The 21,571-nt window shown below is 38.8% G+C and overlaps 1 protein-coding gene across 1 annotated transcript in view; it reads right to left on the bottom strand.

Moving 5' to 3' along the window:
• LOC141008100 (copine-8) overlaps positions 1-21,571 on the bottom strand; it is a 101,231-nt gene that overhangs the window by 54,592 nt on the left and 25,068 nt on the right. The window contains exons 2-6 of the mRNA XM_073480313.1: positions 19,687-19,727; positions 16,885-16,931; positions 15,440-15,543; positions 9,009-9,048; positions 1,074-1,150 (exon numbers count right to left, since the gene is read on the bottom strand). Coding sequence (XP_073336414.1) covers positions 1,074-1,150; positions 9,009-9,048; positions 15,440-15,543; positions 16,885-16,931; positions 19,687-19,727 — 309 coding nt within the window. The remainder of the gene's footprint in view (positions 1-1,073; positions 1,151-9,008; positions 9,049-15,439; positions 15,544-16,884; positions 16,932-19,686; positions 19,728-21,571) is intronic.

Below are 21,571 nucleotides of genomic sequence, written 5' to 3'. Positions count from 1 at the left end.
GTGTTATTCTCTGCCTCTACCTCTCCCCATCACCTAGCCTAATTAGATGTGATTGGATTTTGTGTAAAAGAGACATGTATTGTGACCATACCTGATTCATTATTTTTTTATTCATTCATTTATTCTTTTTTTTTTTTCTCTCTCCTTTTGCTCAGATGGTTTTTATCTAGTTGTCCTCACAATTATTTTATCCTAGTTTGTTTTATTCTTATGCTCTTTTTTCTTTACTATATTTCAATGTTATTGTATGTTGGCAACAAAGAGATAATTTGTCTTCTATATACCACTCTTATGTCTTTAAAATAAATAATAAGCCACAACCAGCAGGTGATTAGCTTAGTTTAGCCAAAAACTAGAAAGAGGGGGAAAACGGCACGGCTTTCTCCAAATAATAAGAAATTGAATTAATTAATAAAAAAAGCAACAGGAAAGTTAATTAATTAACATGTAATATCTCCTTTGTTTAATCTGTACAAAAACACAAATGTAATAGTGACAGTTTGTGATTTGAAGGTGAGTTATGTGCTGCTTCTGCTTCAAGTATTTATGTTAAGCTAGTTGCATGCTGGCTGTAGCTTCATAGTTTGTGTAACAGACTGACCAGATCAACCACTTATGTAATGTCCTGTTTATACATCATATATATTCTGCCTGTGCAGAAAAAAGGTGATCACTTAACCCACTTTTCACCCTTATTACAAGAGTGCACCAGTGGACAGCTAGAACAACTTGTGCAAAGAGTATTGACTGCTCAAAGGATGTTCCTGAGGGAGAGACATTTCCCTCAGGGACAATTTTCAGGCACAAGTGGGAGAGAATTCTTATAAAAGAAGAAGCCATCACAGATACAGAGAACAGCCTTGAAAATTGTGAAACAACTGCAGGTGTAAAACACGCTCACACACAGTGACTCCCAAAGGAAAAGTCTGAATCCTACCTGCATACTCTGTAGGGAAAACATCCCAGACAGCCCTGACAGTTATTTGATTTCATTTGCTATTACCATCAATCAACATTGGTCAGATAATCACTGAAATACTGACACACTCTCAGCTATGGACACTCCTACTCACCCGAGAGGTTTTTCCGAGCGACTGCCCAATGATCCCACCACCTCTCCGAGAGTACAGTAAGCCTGGCCCAGAAAATCCTGCAGTGTTAGAGAAAGAGGGTTTTAAAAAAGCATTCATTTGTTTGTTATGCAGACAAGTCCTACAGACAAAAAGGAAATAAACACACATACAATTGAATTGGTAAAACCCCATTGAAGAAACAAAAATGAGCCTCGTCCTTGATCTCTACAGAGCACAACCCTAGAGGGGCCAAACCATTTCAAATACCTCAGTGTTCCCCATTGACATATCATATTGGCAGGCACATTAAGCCTTCCTCCCACCAGCCCTCACACCTGCCCCACTCTGCTCCCTTGCCACTTTCCTGTTAAATTAAATCGCCACCAGATAATGAAACTTTACAGCTGAGACTGACAGAAAGGCAGAGAGATGGAAAGACTGCAAACACAAAAAATCTGCCAGTCCTGGAAACTAAATTGGATTGCATGACAAAATGGAATTTATTTATGTTGTATGTTATTTGCTTTGCCTGTTGTCTTATACTGACAATCAGCTTACAGCTTGGAGTAAAAAATAAGCTTTTACATAAATTGTATTGAAGATATTACAGAAACATGCCCTCTTTCGCCAGGGGGCACACTAGTGAGACTGTTTGTCATTACTCTGTCGCTAATATCCGACTGGAGCAGCTCCAAGCAGCACTAACATAATGGCTTCTCTTTGCTCCATTGATTAGCCTCTTCTGTCTCTTTCTCACTTTACCTGGCCATGAACTCATTTATTTTGGCCACATCAGCAAACAGCAATGCTAAAATAATACTTTTATAAACTTTTTTTGTCACGTGTGCTTTTTATGATATTTTTCCATGTCTTTGATGCAGAGGTTGTGCAGTAAAGTCACAAATCACCTAGCAACTGTCGCTGTTTCCAGCATGAGGTCCATCGCAGAAGCTGCTCTGTGCTGCTAATGGCTAAATATATAACAGCATGGGATAAAAAAAAAAAAAGGTTTAATATGAAAAGCGACAGTTGTGTGGGCATGGCTCCATTTATTAATTACAGGAAAATCAACTGTTTGATAGATGAGGCTGAGGCTGCAGTGGATGAGTAGTTTAGGGGGAGTGTGAGCAGATAGATATAAAAAACATTATTGATAACAGTGTTAAGGAGACTATACACGCCATGTGTCTCCCTTGAGTGTTTTTATTCTTTTTCCTTTTCACACCACAGTAGCATTAATGGCAAACTGCTGTCATTAATTTAGGAACAAACTAACCTGACTGCTATATACTGTAGCATCACCTTATTAACAATGACTTTTGTGGAGGTTGTTTGCAAAGCATTATTTTCTTTTCTGGAAAAAGTGAGCATTCAGGGTGAACCTTAAATTTGGATTATGCTGCAGGACTAACTGAAGATTAGGCAGATTTTTTTTCCTCGTTTACAGTGTTTGCATCAATCATCAGTCTTCTTATGTAACACTTTATGAAAAAGCAAATAAGTTTATTTAATAAAAGGCGACTTATTAGACGACAGTACTCAGAGCTTTTACAGATGTTTTGATTGGTGACTATTATGTGGTCAGATGGACACCACATTTGGGAGCTCACAGCAGAAATATATGTCATTTAAATGCAGAAAAATGCACTCACATAAGCTTTTCAACGTATTTCAAATGAATGCCTTTGAATAGCAATGTATTTCTGAGATATGTTCAGTCAGCCTGGCTTTCTATCTGTCTGCATACAGAGATAGAAATAATAAAAGGACTCTCGATCAGTCCCTGTGTATTCCACACTTGGTTCCCAGGTGTGCCTGCAGCGTACAGCTCCCATGTTAAAACACCGTCTAATGGATTGGCTCTCTGCCTTTCCCCCCTGAGACCTGGATCGAGGCGAGTACGCTGCCTCTGAGCCAACATGCCTGTCTCTTCTTGTATGGGCTTATTGATTATAATAAAGTGAGGCGAGGGGGAGGAAAGACAGAGTGAGGGAGGGAAACGGCAAATGGACAGATCGAGATAGAAAGAAATTGAGAGAACAAGGGTACAAGTCAAGAAGTAAAAAAGAAAAGGTGATGGAATGCCAGAGTACGAGACAAGAGAAAGAAAAGAAGAAAGCACAAGAGGAATGGATTACATCCGGAGAGACAATAATGCATCATAACGCAAGAGAGAGATCCTGAGGGGAAAATGAGAGGGACTAAACTTGACTAGAGCATTTCTCACTGTAATATTCAATTTACCTACGCGTAGCTTCATACTGCTGACAAATAAATGCCAGCTGTGCATTTGTTGGCTTTCATTCAGCTATCTTAAAACAGCAACTCTTAAAACTAAAGCTCACCATGAACTATTGATGGAGGTAGATAGCAGACAGTAACCATAATAAAGCCTTGCAGCAACATTGCAAGCAGTCATATTGATTTATGACCTACAGATGTAATAATATTGATGTCACCTGTCACATAGAAGGGCAGCAAAAAAGATATATCGCACTAAATTTTTACCTACATACCTAATACCTACATGTGACTTGAAATCAAAGCGAAGCAACTTTCTTCAATTTTCCTTCCAGTAAGAGTCACATTTAGGAGCGCCAACAGCTTTGATGCCTCTGAAACCAGACCTTCTTTCTAGCACATAAATACACAACTACTAACAATTAAAATGCTGAAAAAAATGTTTCGCGATAGATAACCTATCTCTGGCTTCAAGTCTCTGAAATTGCCTTGAGGGTGGGAAATCAATTAAAAAAATGATGATAAGCTTCGAGCAGTACTTTAAAGTATATGTGGCTTGTAATTAAAGGTCTAAACATGAAAACCCACCACTTACTCCAGCATTGAAATCAATATGACTGTACATACTGTAAATTGCATTGCATTGCAGCATTCAGTCTTTAGCCACATGATGATACTGAGCTAAATAAAATACACTTTCTGTGGTTGTCCATTTCAAGAGGTACATGCAACATTTATGAAATTTCACAAATTACAAGCATTTAAGCAGCATTTCCTGTGCTTCTACAGAGGTCTTAATTACAAATATTATATTTCTTCCCCTGAGGTCATTAAATGGCTTTATGATATGAAAAAATGCCAGAAAAAATGCATGTGATTTGATGCCATAGTGTAGAAATGTAGTCCACAGTCACATTTAGTAGTCCACACTTTGTAAGTCTAAAGAAGCAGTCATTGTTTATCCTCCCTGGATAGCAGATGAACATTAGCATTGTAGCATTATCATTGCCAGAGGACAAAAAGCATGTCTGAGCGCAGTTCTGTCATTACAACTTATTGTTTAGTTCTGTGCTATAAAGAAAGCATTTGCAATACAAAGTCTTTTATTTTATTGTTTTTAATAGCACTGTATGCGTTTGAAGACAAATGCAGACATTTGGGTTGAAACATGCTTAAAGCCTGAGATCACAAATTTCTCATCTCTGACTGTTTCTTCCAATAAGTCCCACCTCTTTCTATTTCTCCAAATGACACACAGTCAGTGATGGTGTGTGTCTATGTCATCAGATATGTGGGCAGACTGGTTGGGCTGGACACTGAACAGTAAACACTGATAAGAGCTAAAGGGTGGAGAATGTTGTCTGTTTGGAGCACTGCACAGAGGCAGACTGGAACACAAAAGTCAAGTAAGCCCTACTTGAAATTAGTTTTTTCACACGAATAGTTTTTTTGCCTTCCATCATTTTAATTGCTGCTGTGATATATTTGCATTGGACAGCTGAAGTCCAGGTCAGTATTGGCCATCACCAAAGCACACGCCTGGCCAAACATGTCTCAGATATCACTGGAAAGCCGACTTCCTGAAAACAGGCATGTGTACACAAGATTACAGACAGTGAATGGATGAAATTAAGATGGTTCCTCTATTGTTGCACGATAACAGATACAAAATTGGACATTTTGGGAGGTACACTTATTCAGTTTCTTTCAGAGTTAGATAAAAAAGACTGATACCTTCAAATCTGCACTGAGTAAATGTCTACCACCTGCAGCAAGCTAACCCAGCTTAGCATAAAGACTGGAAACAGGGTAAACAATTAGACTGACAGTCTGAAGGTCAAAAACTCTAAAGCTCACTAATTAACACATCGTATCTCAATTATTGAATCTGTACCAAAGTGTAAAAGCTATACAAGGAGATTTTGCTGGTTGCCTGGAAACTTATCCTGGATCCAAGAAATAGTTGGACATTTAACCCCTGTGAAACAGTGAGCTGTCTTTTATTCACTTTGGTTTTGGTCGGTTAAACAAATAAGATACAACATGTTAATCAGTGAGCATTAGAGGAGCTGGTAGACACATTTTGTTATACCATTGTACAGAGCCAGGATAGCTTTTCACCCTGTTTTAGTCTTGCTAAAATGCTAAGCTAAACACACTCTCCATCATGAATAGATGGTGAATTTATAGTTTATTATACTTTAGTTAATAGTTATCTGAGTGTTAACAAACAACAAAAAACTTTATAAACCATTTATCAAACAATTGTAAAGGTTTAAAAACATCAGTTGCAACTTTATAACGTCCATCCAGATAGTCTTTAATAAAGACTTATACAGTACTTATTAAAGGAACTTGGGGCAGGATCAAGAAATAAGACTCAATAGTACATGCCGGATGGAAAAACCAAGGCAATAATTGCTGTAATTCAAGTCCTAGTATGGAATTTGTCGAACTAAATAAACGTTGATATCCAAAATCAAGATCACTGTGATTGTTTTCTGGCTTCAATTACTTCTATTAAATCTACTTCACTCGAAATGTACTATAATAGACAGATGAAGCCTGACCTTTGAATGATTTATTTTATGTGTACTTCAGATACTACTCTATAACCTCTGTGATTATGAACAAGTTTCTTCTCTTCTAGCCAAAGATATGGGGGGGGGGAGAACATATTATTTCAGACTGTCAACCTGTCTGCCAGAATTTGTATCCCCCCCTCAAAATGGACAGATGAAGCCTGACCATCAAATGATTTATTTTACGTGTACTTCAGATACTACTCTATAACCTCTGTGATTATGAACACGTTTCTTCTCTTCTAGCCGAAGATATGGGGGGATACAAATTCTGGCAGACAGGTTGACAGTCTGAAATAATATGTATCTGTCCATTTTGATGGGGGGAAACATATTATTTCAGACTGTTAACCTGTCTGCCAGAATTTGTATCCCCCTGTGTCTTTGGCTAGAAGAGAAGAAACTTGTTCATAATCACAGAGGTTGTATCCCCCCATATCTTTGGCTAGAAGAGAAGAAACTTGTTCTAAAAAAATAAATCATTTGATGGTCAGGCTTCATCTGTCCATTTTGAGGGGGGGATACAAATTCTGGCAGACAGGTTGACAGTCTGAAATAACATGTTTCCCCCCATATCTTTGGCTAGAATAGAGGAAACTTGTTCATAACCACAGAGGTTATAGAGTAGTATCTGAAGTACACATAAAATAAATCATTCAAATGTCAGGCTTCATCTGTCCATTATAGTACATTTCGAGTGAAGTAGATTTAATAGACGTAATTGAAGAATTGAAGAACAATCACAGTGATCTTGATTTTGGATATCGACGTTTATTTAGTTCGACAAATTCCATACCAGGACTTGAATTACAGCGTGTTATATGTCAATCACATGAGGAAATTATTGCCTTGGTTTTTCCGTTCAGTACGTAGTACGACATTACGACATACAAGAGAATAAAAGCAGTTATTTTGATGGGTGGGCCATGTTGCAAAACCTTGTAGATAATTACAACACCAGAACATTGAATTAAACAATGAAATTGTTGTTAGTTTTAATTTTCTTGGGTGAAAACAAGCACAGCGCTGTTTCTCCGCCTTCGCTGAATGAATGCACGCTCCCGCGGCCAGGGGAAACAGTTTCTGTCGGGGATACCTACATTGGCACAACACCGGCTCGCTGTGTGTAGCGACACACAAGTGCGGAAAGCAAAGACGGCATATTGGGGGACAGAAATATCGTCTCTGATACGGGATTGCTGTGTGTAAGGGCCTAATGTTGCTACACAGACACAAACAAACCGTTAGCCTGTGGCTACATCCAGCTGCTAACGTCACCTCCCGGATAACAGGTTGGGCTTTCGGTCCCATATATAAAGGGACATATTTCTAACTATTCGGTTTCAGACTAAAGGACCGTGGAAAATGCGCAGTCTGTAACTATTCAGTGTTACACAGCAGTGGACTAAGTTACATGTTTGCAGCTAACGCTACTTTGCACGTTAGGTCACTCCGAGTCCTCGTGATCTCATATGATTTTCAAATCAAGCTCTAAACATGACCTGTAATGTTTTCTTACCTGGTTACTAGGAAATGAGCATGTCAGCATCTGTTTTCAGTCCCAATTCAAGTTGAAGCTGCCTCCATCAGTCGAACGCGTATCCGATGTTTATTCAGGTGCCAGCCTGGCTTTGGTCGTAATTTCGTTTCGACTAATGACATGCCGCTGATAAAACCTTCGTTTTCTTCTTAGTATGACTTTTTAGTGGACTTTGGGCCGGATCTACTAAAGGTTTGCGTGTATTAAAACGTGTGCAAACTCCTTTCACACGCAAAAAATTGTACAAACTGATTTACTAACAGTGCGCAAAAAGGGTTGCGTCTGTCAAAGGTGCAAAATAGCACGTCTGCATCCAGTTAGTATGTTTGCAGCAATGAATATGCAATATGGGGCGTTTACACGCAATTGTGCGTGTTCTGGGTGGAGAAAATGTAAATATATTAATTTAGCACACGCAAAGTGATTTATCAAACCTGAAAGCAATTTTGCTAATAGAAACTGCTTCTATATTTAACACGTCTCAAAGGGAGGTGCAAACGGTTTGTATGCGTAATTGCGCACACATGGCTGCGGTTATTGTTGCAAGAAGGAGACTCCGAAACAATGGAAGCCTGTTTTATTTGCAGACCTTTTATTATACGCCAATTTTTCTTTTGTTCTTCTTCTGATGTCTTGGTATCTCCTTTTCACTTCATCCACTGTTTGCCTGTTTTTTCCAACAGCATTAACTTTTTCACAGATTTTCTCCCACACGGCGTTCCTTTGCACAACCATCAGATTCCTTTGCTGCAGCTCATTGAAGTGTTTATTTGCTTCCTCTACCAACACTTCTAATTCCAAAGGGTCGAATTTCACTTTGCGCTTTCACTCTCTCAAACTCGCCATGCTGAAAACCATGAAACACGCTAAACCCTCATTTAAATAGGCGTGTCTCCAACACGTTTGCGCCTGTTGTCATTTACGCAATCACTCTTAGTAAATCGCCCGCAAACCGCGGTTCAACCCCACACGCAAACTTCTAGATTGCCACGCAGATTAGTACAAGCAATTTGGGATCTTAGTAGATCCCCTTTGTGTGGTGGTGGGTAGTTTGCTGGCCATAGCAGAAAAAAAAAAATAACATAATAGCAACATATGATGGCATTAATATCTAGTCCAACACTCTAAGGAAAACCTTTCCAAGTGAGCTGCATCAGACCGTTTGAACTGCAATCCCCATGATGCAATAGGCAGGACACAGCTATTACTGGTTGCAGGCAAAGACCAAGTGTATCGCATTGTTGTTCCTAATTACCGTTATGCTAATCACTGCTATCGCTGCAAAAAAGCAGGGTGAACAGGGGAAATCAATGTTTATTTAAATTCTAAATTAGCTATGGGCCGTCAGTCCTATTACATTAGATGATAAACACACTCATTGTAATGGCCAAATTACTGTTTTGAGGCCTGAAATGAGGCTAATAATACCAAGGACAGCAATCATGCTCACACAAACACTCCTCCAAACCCACAGAAAGAAAATCAGCGAAAGTGTGCAAAAAAAGAGAAAGAAATACAAATATACATGCCTTCACAAAAACACACTTTACCAAGACAGGTTTTGGTACTCACGTGTTTTGACAGGTTGGCACTCTTCGAGTCGACATCATACCTATAGAAAAAAAGAAAAGAGAGCAAGAGTCAATGCATTAGGAAGCAATGGAGGGTGACAGGAGCTCAGCTGGGAACACGACAGGGATTACAGATAGAGTAAATCAGCAAGCAGCTTGTCGCAGATGATCTCACCAGAGGCTTGGGGTATTTCACTACCCAGCATCACAGGTTTACAGGCATCCTCCATTAAAGTGACACTAACTGGGCTAATTGGCAGTCATACAGAAGATTGTGAGAGTATATGTGTGTGTGCACGTGAAAAAGGGACAAGGAGAAAGCAAGAAATATTGTGCTAGTGAGTAAATAAGTAAATAAATGTCTATTCTCGTTTATGTTTTCGTCTTTTCTCATTAGTGTGAGTTTCTGTGTGCTATTGTGGTATTTTATCATGTGTTTGAATATTTTTACACACTTTTATTCCTTCATTTCACCTGCAGGGTTCTTCATACAGGCAACACTTACAGCGATACAAAATTGTCCAGAAATGGCCCCTCCAGTGCAGAGGCTACTCTAAAGAACGAGAAGCAATCAGACAACCATTCACTCTGCAATTTGAGGTCATTTCACAGCTCAGGTCATTTCACCCCCCACTTAAAATGGATTGCCCTTTGATGCATGATATTCTGAGGAAGAAATGAGGGGCAATTCAGTTACTTTACAGAACTGTTTAGGATAATGTACATCCTGCATGTGCCTGTGTGTGTGTGTGTGTGTGTGTGTGTGTGTGTGTGTGTGTGTGTGTGTGTGTGTGTGCGCGCGCGCGCCCATGTGTTGCACACTAATTAGTATTTTAAATTAATCTGAATCCAAAAGCATGACTAAGTGTTCAAAATGATTAAATACAATCTTATCATCAGACTTGTTCTCTGTGTCTCTACCATCTAACTGGACAAACCATACAGACACTCCTAAAGGAGAAAGGCCTCACTATCAACAAAGGGTCCGCACTGACTCAGAGGGAGGTACTATTTTATTTATCAGTTTTTCTGTTTTAATCTAAATCCTTTATTTTTCTCTTTTCGCTTGGTTTAGCATACAATCAGACAATCAAATCAAACAAATCCCCCAGTGTCAACATAAACTCTCCATTCAAGTTACTGTAATTGTATATATATTGTTTATTGTAGGGTTGTACCGATCCGATCACGTGACTCGGAAATCGGGGCCGATCACGCCACTGAAGACTCGATCGGGACTCGGACGTTACGACCCGATCAGAGATCGGTTTTATATATATTTATTTAGTCATTATTTGTATTAGATTGTTGATATATGGGCTATTGGTGATTCAAAATAAAAAAAATAAAATGAGTATTTACTACCACCGTTTACGACATGCGCATGCGCAGAAGACCAGCACGCCAGTTTGTTTTGAAGCGGAGTGGCGAGTTGTGGCGCACCATGTCCGCTCCATGATCTTTTTAATTTTTTAAATGTATTATAAGAGTATCGGATCGGGACTCGGTATCGGCAGATACTCAAAAATCAAAGGACTCGGACTCGTATCGGGGGCAAAAAACCCTGATCGGAGCATCCCTAGTTTATTGTATATATTATAATGCAGAGTGCAAAATCATGAACTAATAAACTGATGAATGAAAGACCTTGACCTTGATATACTTGTATATGGCTCTGTTGCTCCTTTGTACAGCTCTGTCAGGCTGTACTTGAGCACAGCTAAATGCTCAGATTATCATGCTAACTTGCTCACAATGACAATTTTAGCATGTAGATGTTTAATGTCTTATCTTAGTGTGTTAGCATGCTAATATTTTGCTGATTAGAACAAAACGCAAAGATGAGGCTGATGGGAAAGTCAGTAGTTTTGCAGGCCATTAACCAAAGTGCTTGACAAAGTAAAATTTGATAGTGATATAATATCGATATATTGCCTAGCCCTCTCAGGAAACATCTTCATTAGTTAGTCAGTCTGTCAGTAGCTAGGCTCTGCCTTAAGGCATATAAACATAAGTATGAATAGAAAGGGTTTGCGCTCCATGATATCATCTTAACTGTTTTTTTGTGTCCAGCTGTGTTTTTTATTGCTGAGGACAGACAACACAGTAGACAAACAGACATGAATGCACCTATGGGTAATTTGAGTCTACAGTGCACCTGGCACATGTGTTGTTGGATAATAGGAGCAAACCCAAAAACTTGATTGACACAGGACATGCAACCTGAGCCAAATGCTACAAATAACTGCTTCAACTTCTGCAAAAGTGATGGCAAATCATCACACAAAGAGCCTCCATATGGTACAGTTGAAATGAGTGACTTGATGTAAGTGATCCTGCAATTTACAGCTGAGGCGCAAGTAAGTCTGCAAACAAGCAGGATGGACCAAGTGGATACCAGAGGTGTTTTCTTTGTTTTGAGAAAAAAACACAAGAGAGTGAGACAGAGAAAATGTCAAAGGTGGTGTTGACGATTTCACACAAGAAAAGAAGAGCCATGTACAGCTAGGGACACGGCTGAAAGTGAGCTGAAACAAAAAAAACAGCTTAAGTTTGAGAAGTTGTCACTGAATTCCTTTATATTGATCAGGCCTAATGTCTAAAATGTTAAAACTTTGAGCCCGTTGTGGTGCAACAAGGAAAATGAAGTGATCACCATAGATAGTAGGATTCATCCTTGCGGGAACTTTAATATCTAGAGCAAAAAATTATTAGTAGGAGCAGTAATAGTTTTACAAGTTGTTATACTGATAATAAATTGATACTGTTTTCAAATCCACACTCTATAAATGAAGATACAAACTTGCAGAGCTGGTTATTACACATGATTCAGTCTCATAATTCATATTCAGGGGACTTACTGTACCACTTTCTTAACCTTTGCACTGTTACAGTTTTTTTCCATACAGATCCCATCTTGATGTGCCTGAGGGAGGAAACATTCTTTCATCTGCCATCATCGCAGACTGTGTTACACTCTGCAGGCCGGCAGCGCCAGCTATCTATGGCTGTCAGAGATGAGAGGGACAGCAAGTTCAACCAAAACACACGTACGCGCAAACACATTCACAGACAAAAAGACATGCATGTTTCTATAACAGGGATGCAAGCACTGCACGACACTAGCATCACACACAAAAAAAGACTCACAAAAAGCCAGTGCGCTGTTTTGTTCCTCAGATTCTCAGTTCCATTCAGAAAACCACTCAAGAGACAGCAAGCACAGAGGCATGCACTCATACATTCATACACAAGGCAACAACAAAACAAACTGAAATGTTCTATTTTTGTACATTTCAGAAAAATTATTTAACAGGTTGATACCAGTCCAATTGTATGTGATAATGTATCCTGGGTCATAACATGGCGCAGCACACAAGTGGAGCAGGCAGAGTAGATATGAAAGGTTAAATGCTTCTCTTTCCCTGAGGAAAATCTGTCCACTCCTATATCACACCCACCATCCCCTGGAACCCCGGTTGTTATGGTTACCGTCACTAAACCGCACACATGGCCAGAAACACGTCATGCACAAGCACACAACATTGTCACTATGGCCACACACAGTATGTGAGAATGCAGACACAAGGCACACACACGTATCGGTTTTGTTGTTTGTGAGTGTCCACGTGAAGCGGTGACACTTCTCTTGTGAGATGAGTATGTATTGTGACGGAGCGACCAGCTGAGACACTGAATCACCAGCACACGTGTGGATAGACGGGGTTACTATCTGTACCAAAAGTAACAGCGAACAATCATCCACTGACACATGACCTCAATGAGGCAATCCAGCCAAATAAACAAGCCAAATTCACCACATTGTCCTTTTTTCTAGTCTTTTTCAAGACTTGAGGCACATGAGTGGCATCAAAAGTGGATCACTGAATCTGTAATCAAACTGTAAAGCAAATAAGTTTGTAGAATAATGCCTGTGCCAGCACTGGAGAAGGCTCTGCCTTATCATGTTTGTATTTCTTTAAACCAATCACAATTGTCTTGGGTGGTGCTGAACCCAGGGTGCAGCATAGTAGCTGTGGGAACTCCATACATTTGTGTGTGGGTGGTGAGCCCAGGTATTAAAACAGCTACATCTCCACAAAGACAAGGTAACAGCTGCTGGTTTGTTTAGGTTTGTACTTTTAGCAGTCAGGTTAGGGGTTAGGGTAGCTTTCTATTTTCAGTGTGCAGTTTGCTTGTTTTGAGGTTGTTGCTCTTGGTCTTCTGCACCCACAGTGAATCCATATAAAGTGTATGGTCTCAGACAGGGGCACTCTTCATGAATTAAAGGCTTGTGCGATTCACATTCAGGTTTTGTTTTTCAAAGTTGAAGTTTGCCACTTCTGTCTGAGCAGTGGAGAACTGTACAGGTTGTTCCCGACATCCTAGACATTGCTGTCAAATGTGAAATTGCATAGAAAGTAAAGTTCATTCATTCAAACGCACAGATATTGTAGCGGGACATTAGTGCAGTAATGGCAACATGTCTACTTCCTGTACCTCCCCATACTTACCCCCAGTCCACAAAGAGAAGATTTAGACTATTGCAGCACATTACAGAAAATGTGTTTGCAATAAGACGAGAACCAATGATCATAAAGCAGCTTTCCAATAAAACAGATACAGTGCTTAGTTTAAATCTGTAACTATTCAGTTTGTTTTTGTTTTTATATCCTTGACTATTCATTTGTCACATTTTGTTTTTATTGTATTTTAGATGCTATTTTAAATGTCTTTTTTTATGTATTGATGTGCTCTGTAAAGCACCTTGAATTGCCTTGTGTCTGAATGTTGCTATATAAATAAACCTGCCTTGCCTCACAGCTGGGGAAAATAAGGATACAGAAAGCCTGATGCACAAATATAGACATACCTCCACCCACACAAATACGCACATCAAGCATTTTGTCTCTGTCTTGCTCTCTCTCTCCACCTCTCACAGGCAAATGCACACAATATATGCAGAGACACTAACTCCTCTTCAAAGAGTCTAACTTTCTGCTCCCGGTTGGGTTGTCGGTTTGGCGCCCTGGTTCATAGATTATAATATAATTAGTCTCCATTTAATAAAATAAAGCCACTAAAATCCCCTCTGTAATGCAATCTGAGAGCAAATTGAGAAAGAGAATCCCCTCACCTACAGGCAGTCTGTCTGCTTAATGAATCTAACGACCCACTGTCTCCTAGAGATAGGATCATTTGCTTCTATGCATAGGAATCAAGTGTGAGATCCAGACACAGAGATCACACATACCGATATGAGTTACAGTACTCACTAGTATCCAGAGATCCAACCTTACTAAATGAGTCTTACACTGAGTGGTTAATGATACAGAGAGGTATTGATGATATCAGTAATAAGAGAGTCAATCCTGAGTCTTTTAAATTGGGGACAAACAACTGGGATACATTGATTTATCTTTTCTGAAGCTCATACTAACAGCCATTACTTTCACGAATTAAAGCCCACACTGACACCAATGTGTATTTTAAGACCTTATAAAGAGAGGCAGAGCATGTTAAGCTTTTTAAAAATATGCTCTCATAGTGCCCAAGAAAATCCTATTTGATGCCTTAAAATTCATTGTATGGATGTGGATGTGGATGTGGGTGGCATTTTGTACAAAGTGCCAAATATCAGCAGTAAAAATTATGCTGGACCAACATATTTATACCAATACAGTTTTTATCAGCCAATATATGGAGCACACAAATGCAACTAGACAAATAAAGCTGCCCCAGTTAAATGCACTTCTGTGCAATAAATCACTCTCTGGCAGTGTCAAGGTAAAAAAAGAACTTTTGGAAAAAAGACGTGAAGATGAATATGCAGCACAAATCCACATTAAAATACTAAATAATGCAGTTAAAAGCAATATTGTTCGAATTTTTTTACATTTCTACACTGTTTCAGTGCATGTTTGTTTAAAATTAAGTCCTTCTTCCAGCATTTGTTTTATAATAAGCCAATATTAGGTGGCATTAATTAATATTATCAAGTGGCAGATTCACTGTGCAATCTACTTAACTTTCTCTTAATGTAAGTTAATTAAAAGAAAGAGAGTTTACTAGAAAACTGTGTTCTATGCCAAATATACAGTTAAGAGAAAAACATCTGAGATAAACAACCATTTTTGTAGCTCTGGAATAGAAGAATTATAAAACGAAAAATAATTCCTCATTTGGCAGGTGACATCTGGAGCCTTTCCAAGGTCTAATGGTAGCGCAGTTTGCATTTTATGAGCTAATAATGTGAAAGAGATGCTTTCGAGAAGAGGCTTCTAACATTGAGTAAACCAAATATCAATTCCAGAACCACAAGTGTCACTTTGCATTTACAATGTCTGGTTCCCGAAGCATTAATCTCAATAAATATTACCATTATCATTTTTACCACAATGACAGACACACACAGGTGTAGGTATTACTTACAGGTCAAATCGGAGGTTCTGTCGCTCTTCAAAGAAGTAGTCCAAAATGAATTTCCGCACAAAGTCTGGGTTTAGCGTGTTGTCAATCACCTCTGTTCTTCCAAACTGGACAAAAAAGTGAGATAAAAGACGGATAAGAATACCACTTGGATAAATTACACAAGCTTTGCTCCAAAATATTTCTGCTTTTCTAAATGTTGTACAACAAAGGAATGTGATGAACCAAATCTAAATAATCTTTGAAGACTTCCAAGTTGATGTAAAATTGTTATTTCTGCAGCACCACACATTAAAACATTGATCTTACTCAAATCACAGCTTTTACAGGCACTTTGTAAAATTGCAGGGACTCATGTGAATAACTAATTAGCCGCAGGCCTTTCCCCATCAGGAGACACATCATCGATAGCTTTAATGAATGCAGAGCGGCTGAAGTATCAAGTCAATGGGGGTCAAGTAGGCCCCTGGTTTGGCATTTAACTTAGCTTATTAATAATGCATGCAGATGACGGGCTACTCACAACTATGAATATCTGCCAATGATTGAGCCTGCAAGATCTGAACCTCATTTACATTCATGAATATTTATTATTGTGAAACACACAGGTGAGCCCAGTACAGTCATACACGCTCATAAACAAGTTGTTAGTACTGGATGTGTCTACAAGCACAAAGTGGGGTTTATTATCACAATTAAAGCTGATTTATGACCAAATATTTGTTCAACTAATCAGCTTCAGCTGTACTTTAACCCTACATTTTGGATGAAGATTGATGATGCTGCTGACGCAACATGAAGTGGCCACTGATGTTCTGTTGATTGATGCAGTGACTGAAACCAGTGATGAGTAAGAAAAGTTTAAATAATATGTGTAATTTGTTTAGCTATTAGTAGAGGAAAAGTCTGCTAGCCGCTTGGCTAATTACACTATGTAAAATGCCATAGGATAAAGCTAATAATAGTGATGATTGTTTTGTCTCACTGACAATTATTATTAAGGTATAAAGTTGTTAAAAGTTGTTATTGTTAAGCCAAGTTTTGTGTGTTAGTGGAGTACATTAAACGTAAACTTTACTGTACTTAACTGGTTACAATGCTATACAATTATTTATGTGTATTTCTTTCATGGCAAAAATCAGAAATGAAAGTGGTGGCAGCTTTTTCAGTTACTGATTGTGTTAAATGGGCAGATGATATCATCTCATATTGATTACAGGCCCCTGAATTGAATTGAATGGAAAACATATTGTGGCAGACTTTGTGATGTCATCATATCAGGATGAAACTGGTGATTACAGCCATGACTACCATGATGTTTTGTCACACACCTTTATCAAAATATTGCAGCGTCTGTGATTGGGATATTGCGCTCGGGCATATTGCAGTTTTGTTAATATTCTTATTTATAATGCAGCCTGACTGCATCTTCTTTGATACACACTCACCTCTCTCCACTCCTTGTTGCCCATGCCTTGTGTGTAGAGAACACAAACTGTAAAAACAAAGACACATAACATGATCACATAACATTAAATATCATAATCTTTAACATGCTAAAAGCAATGCTAATATCTATTGTAGTTGCTAAGGCATTTTCCTCAAAACTTTCTCACCAACTACGTGGCCACTGCACAATGGGATTTTTCTTTATAATCATACTGCTGAACTGGTGAGTGGGCTAACAAGGGGAAGGATGGACAAATATTACTCTGTGAGCAAATAAAGAAAGAAAAAACAAACTTAAATGCCATGGTATTTGCTGTATGAGATCCGTCAGAATATGACTAATGAACCATAAATGCAGGAATTAGAGAAAAACATCAAAGAACCTAATACTTTTATTCATGAAGTCTTAACATATATATTATATTCCTGTCCATCTTCAGATGGTGAAAGACATCATTAAAGGTCATTAAGCAATTTACTGAAACAAGTCAACTCACTAAGAGGCAAATTACTGAGCTCACTCATCAAACACTTCATTTCAGGAGGCCTTTGATGTTCTTTTCACATAAGTGACTGAAGGATATAGTGTGCACACCCCCACACAGACACACAAGATATTTCTTTGTGCTCTAATAGATGGTGATATTTTAGGGAACCAATAACAGAAGAGAAAAGTTTCTTCACAGTCTGGCAGCTTAGGTACTGTAGGACTTTATGTCATTTTTCCACTTGCACAAGAAAGCCTTCTTTTTCTTTCCTTTTTTTTTGGATCACTGCTCTTTATGTTTTAATGGTATTTTTTGCCAGTGAGTGACAGATCCAAGCTACCTCTATATGTCCAGTATTTTATATTCTTTTTTACATCCTCAATCGTTCTTCAGCCCTGTCAGACTGGTTCATATCAGGAGACTGAAGACACCGTGCTCAGCATAATCACAAGTGCTACTCAGCACAAGAGATGAGTACGGGTAAAGCCCACAGAGCTCCTTCCTCCTCCTCCTTCCTCCTCCTCCTCCTCCCCCTCATCGTCATCATGCTAATCACTGTCATCCTCGTCATCGTGTTCATCACTGCCATCATCATCACCTTGAGTCATTTTTATCCCATGCTACTGTAAATGTGCTGACATGCTATGTTTTGCAAAGACAGTGTGTGTGTGTGTAGTGTGTGTGTAGTGTGTGTATTGGTTGAGTCATTATATAGCACCAAAAGTCATCCTGATATCATAATCTCAAAATAAAAAATATCTTCTTTGATAACAATAACAATATGCACAACCCACACTCCCTAACACACACGATCACATAGACATGTAACTCAACTCTCTAGTCAAGGTACTCCAGGTCTTTATAAAGAGAAAAGACAAGCCATTAGTACCTGTCGAATAATGGTATTAATGGACAATTATTTTCATACCTGTTTAAAAGTATGAGAATTATTTGAACTTGTATTATAATTGCTATTTAGTGTCATAAATGAATGAACATAAATGACAAATTACTTTATAAAAGCTTGTCTCTTATTTTCCTTTCCCTCCCCATCACTAAATAACTAAATTGAAAACATAAAAATTTACACGGACAAGTCATTATAGTCATTATATCTCAAGAGAAGTCAAGTCACAAGTCCTTATCATAAGTCCAAGTAGAGTCTCAAGTGATTACTTTTCTGTCAAGTCATCGAAACAGTGACTCAAGTATTCCATGGCTCGTTCCCAATACACCCCTCACCCCCAGCACCCCTCTGTTTTGCGCGTTCACGCCTAGCAGTAGGGTGTACCGAATCTTGCTGAAAGTCAGGTATGAGGAAGTGTTAGGGCTACATGGTCCGCCAAAAGGAGATTTTTCAGAGGCACACCTCTAACCAAGGGTTATAAGAACTCTCTGTTGCTTTAATGTATTATGGTTCTTTTCTTTAGAAACAAGCATAAAACAATCAACACTAGTTTGCTGATATCTTAGTAGTTAACTAGCTAGATAACGTTAACCTTTTAATGCTGATTTGTGCATTACAGTCGTACTTTTTGACATATTCCAGTGTTGCACCCCCCATTTGATAGCATATGCCCAAAACTGAACTGAAGTCCAGCAGTGAAGTTGCTGCAGTTGGTGACGCTCCTCTAATATCAGTACAGACTGGCAGGCTAGGAGCACAGGTTGCTAATAGTAGCCTATAAAGCACCAGTAGCAGCCAGGTAATGAAGCAGTGCTCTTTCTTTCTCTTCTATATCCTTCAGATAAATGGCGAATGGCACTGTTATAATAACAGGATTACCACAGTAGTGCAAGAGAAATCACCACAGCTGAAGTAAGCATATTGAAAATGTTGATAATTTTAACCTTGAGGAGAGTTACCACCTGTTCTGAGAATCTATAGGGAGAAGCTTCTTTGTTGGCCTCATGCATTAGTCAGACCTGCCTCGAGCCCAGCTCCCACATTTAGTGAAAAAAACACTTACACATGAGGAGTGACTCACGACTACATACTGCAAAAGACAAGACCTTCCTTCAGTCCCTAATTGATTTCTCACTCCCACATGCTCCATTTGTTCACCTTATATTCTGCATTCTTTTATCATTTGTACTTTACTTTTTATACATTTATTTCCTTTCCTTTTGCCTTATGCCCTTCTCTCTTGGGCTATATACATAAAACTTTTCAAATTTCCTTCCATCACTTCCATAACTTTATGAAGCTCAAAAAAGATAGAGCCAAGAAATTTTTCAACCTCTGTGAACAATCATGCACAGATAGAAACCCATATGTTGGTGACAGACAAACAGAAAGGTGGTGGATCTTACTTGGGTCTGATTTGGAGAAGGTATCCCTGTCCAGCAGGTTTCTGTGGAGACACAAAGGGAAAAGTAATCAGAAACAGTTCCCTTGGAGAGAAGAAAAAACATTTGTCAACACCGACTATTTATGTACTCTGTTGGCCATGAGTTGGCACGCTACCATCATGCTCCATATACACTATTCCTGTGAAACACTTATCTAAGTAAGCTGTGAAAATACCACAAAATATCACAAATACAGGATTTATCACATGACACTGAGCCTTGTGCACTACTGGTGTCATAATTTAGATGACAATGTAAAATAAGAAGAAATAAGAATACACAACTTTCATCTTAAGTCCACCAAATTCCATGAAAACATTAAAACCAACAATGAAATGATCCAACTGTAATGGCAGGAGTTGCTATTGTGGCTAAAGCCTGATATAGCTTATTCTCTCCAGTGTTTTAAAAAACTACCAATTAAAAACACATCAATGAGCCACACTGTTGCACTGGGCGACATGTTCTTTGATTGTGACAAACGTGGGCACTGGAGTTTATTTTTAGTCGAAACCAAATACACAGTCCTGCTGCTCAAATACTAACCAAATGTGCATTCATCCACATCAGAAAGTAGTCCCCAACAGGTGGACTCTTTACTCCTGATTGAGTCACATTTGCTAAAAACTACAGTGTCCAACTGTTGAAGGAAAGTATGGAGCATTTTTTATAAGTAATGTATTAAATCACCAATTCTTAAAGATTTACTTCTTCAGTAGGAATAAATGCACTTGGGGCTAAAACAGACAGGGTAGGCATGGAGGAAAGCACTCTGAGATGGACTTGGTTGGTTTTGGTCGTTTCTAAAGTCATTTGGGAAAAGTAGGTCTTGAAAGACCATGAGCTTCTATCCAGTTGGTTTCAGTTAAACCTGACATGATAAGACAAACTGAGTCACATGTCCCACATGGGCTCAACAGCACTGAAACCTAAAGACATTTCTTTGTTTATAAAGGAGCACAGGAAGTCCTCCCTTGTCACATGTAAACAGGCGGAAGCCTTACAAGTAAGTTTGCAAACAGCTTGCAAGTACTTCCCCCACAAACTAGCACAGGGGAAAAAAATCTGTTCTTAGAGGCATTGTGATTCTCTTCTTAATGATCACCTGTAACAGCTTTTGCAAGAGTGTGCTGTACGTTCCTTACATTTGAACCAACTAGATGGTGAAACCAAGCATGTAAAACGGACAAGCACAAGCAAAGGTGGTTTAAAAATAGCCAGTCATCACATAGTGAGAAAAAATAAATCATGTAGAGAAATAAAAAAGTGAATGAAGAGTCAAGATGCATCAATGATTTCAGCCTTCTGAATCAGAATCAAATCTTGAGGTTCCAAGAGATATACATCCCTGCCACAAACCACACTATCTACAGGCCAGGGAACAAAGCATTAAGTGATTTCTTCTTATATTCAGACTCTTGGGTGAGAGATTGTATCACTCCTCATTTCATGCTTGGAAAACACTAGGCCTAAGATCATATTCTCTTCATCTTGAGTAATAAAATGGGCAGGCCTCAGTCTCAATGAACCAGTTTCAACTGAGATGGACATTAACGGAGAATTTATGTTCCCCAAATAAAGGGAAGGAGGTTTGACGAAAATGAATAGAGACCTTGTCATTAATTCTGATCTATGAAAAATGAGATGAATGATGGTGGTGATGATGATAGTGGCACCTAATGGTTTAGTGAGAGTCTAGCATGCAAAAGGCTTGATAAGAATGAATATATACTCTCTCCAGTTCACTTTCATTCGTCTGTTTAACGAGTCCTGACGCCTGGTAGCAGTAAAGGCATCAAAATGTGGGTAATGCTTCCTGTCATCCTTTCAAGCCCAGGGATTGTAA

Source organism: Pagrus major, chromosome 14 (assembly GCF_040436345.1).
Source record: "Pagrus major chromosome 14, Pma_NU_1.0".
NCBI classification, from domain to species: domain Eukaryota; kingdom Metazoa; phylum Chordata; class Actinopteri; order Spariformes; family Sparidae; genus Pagrus; species Pagrus major.
Note: the sequence above shows the minus strand (reverse complement) of the source record. Positions and strands in the feature narration are given on the sequence as shown.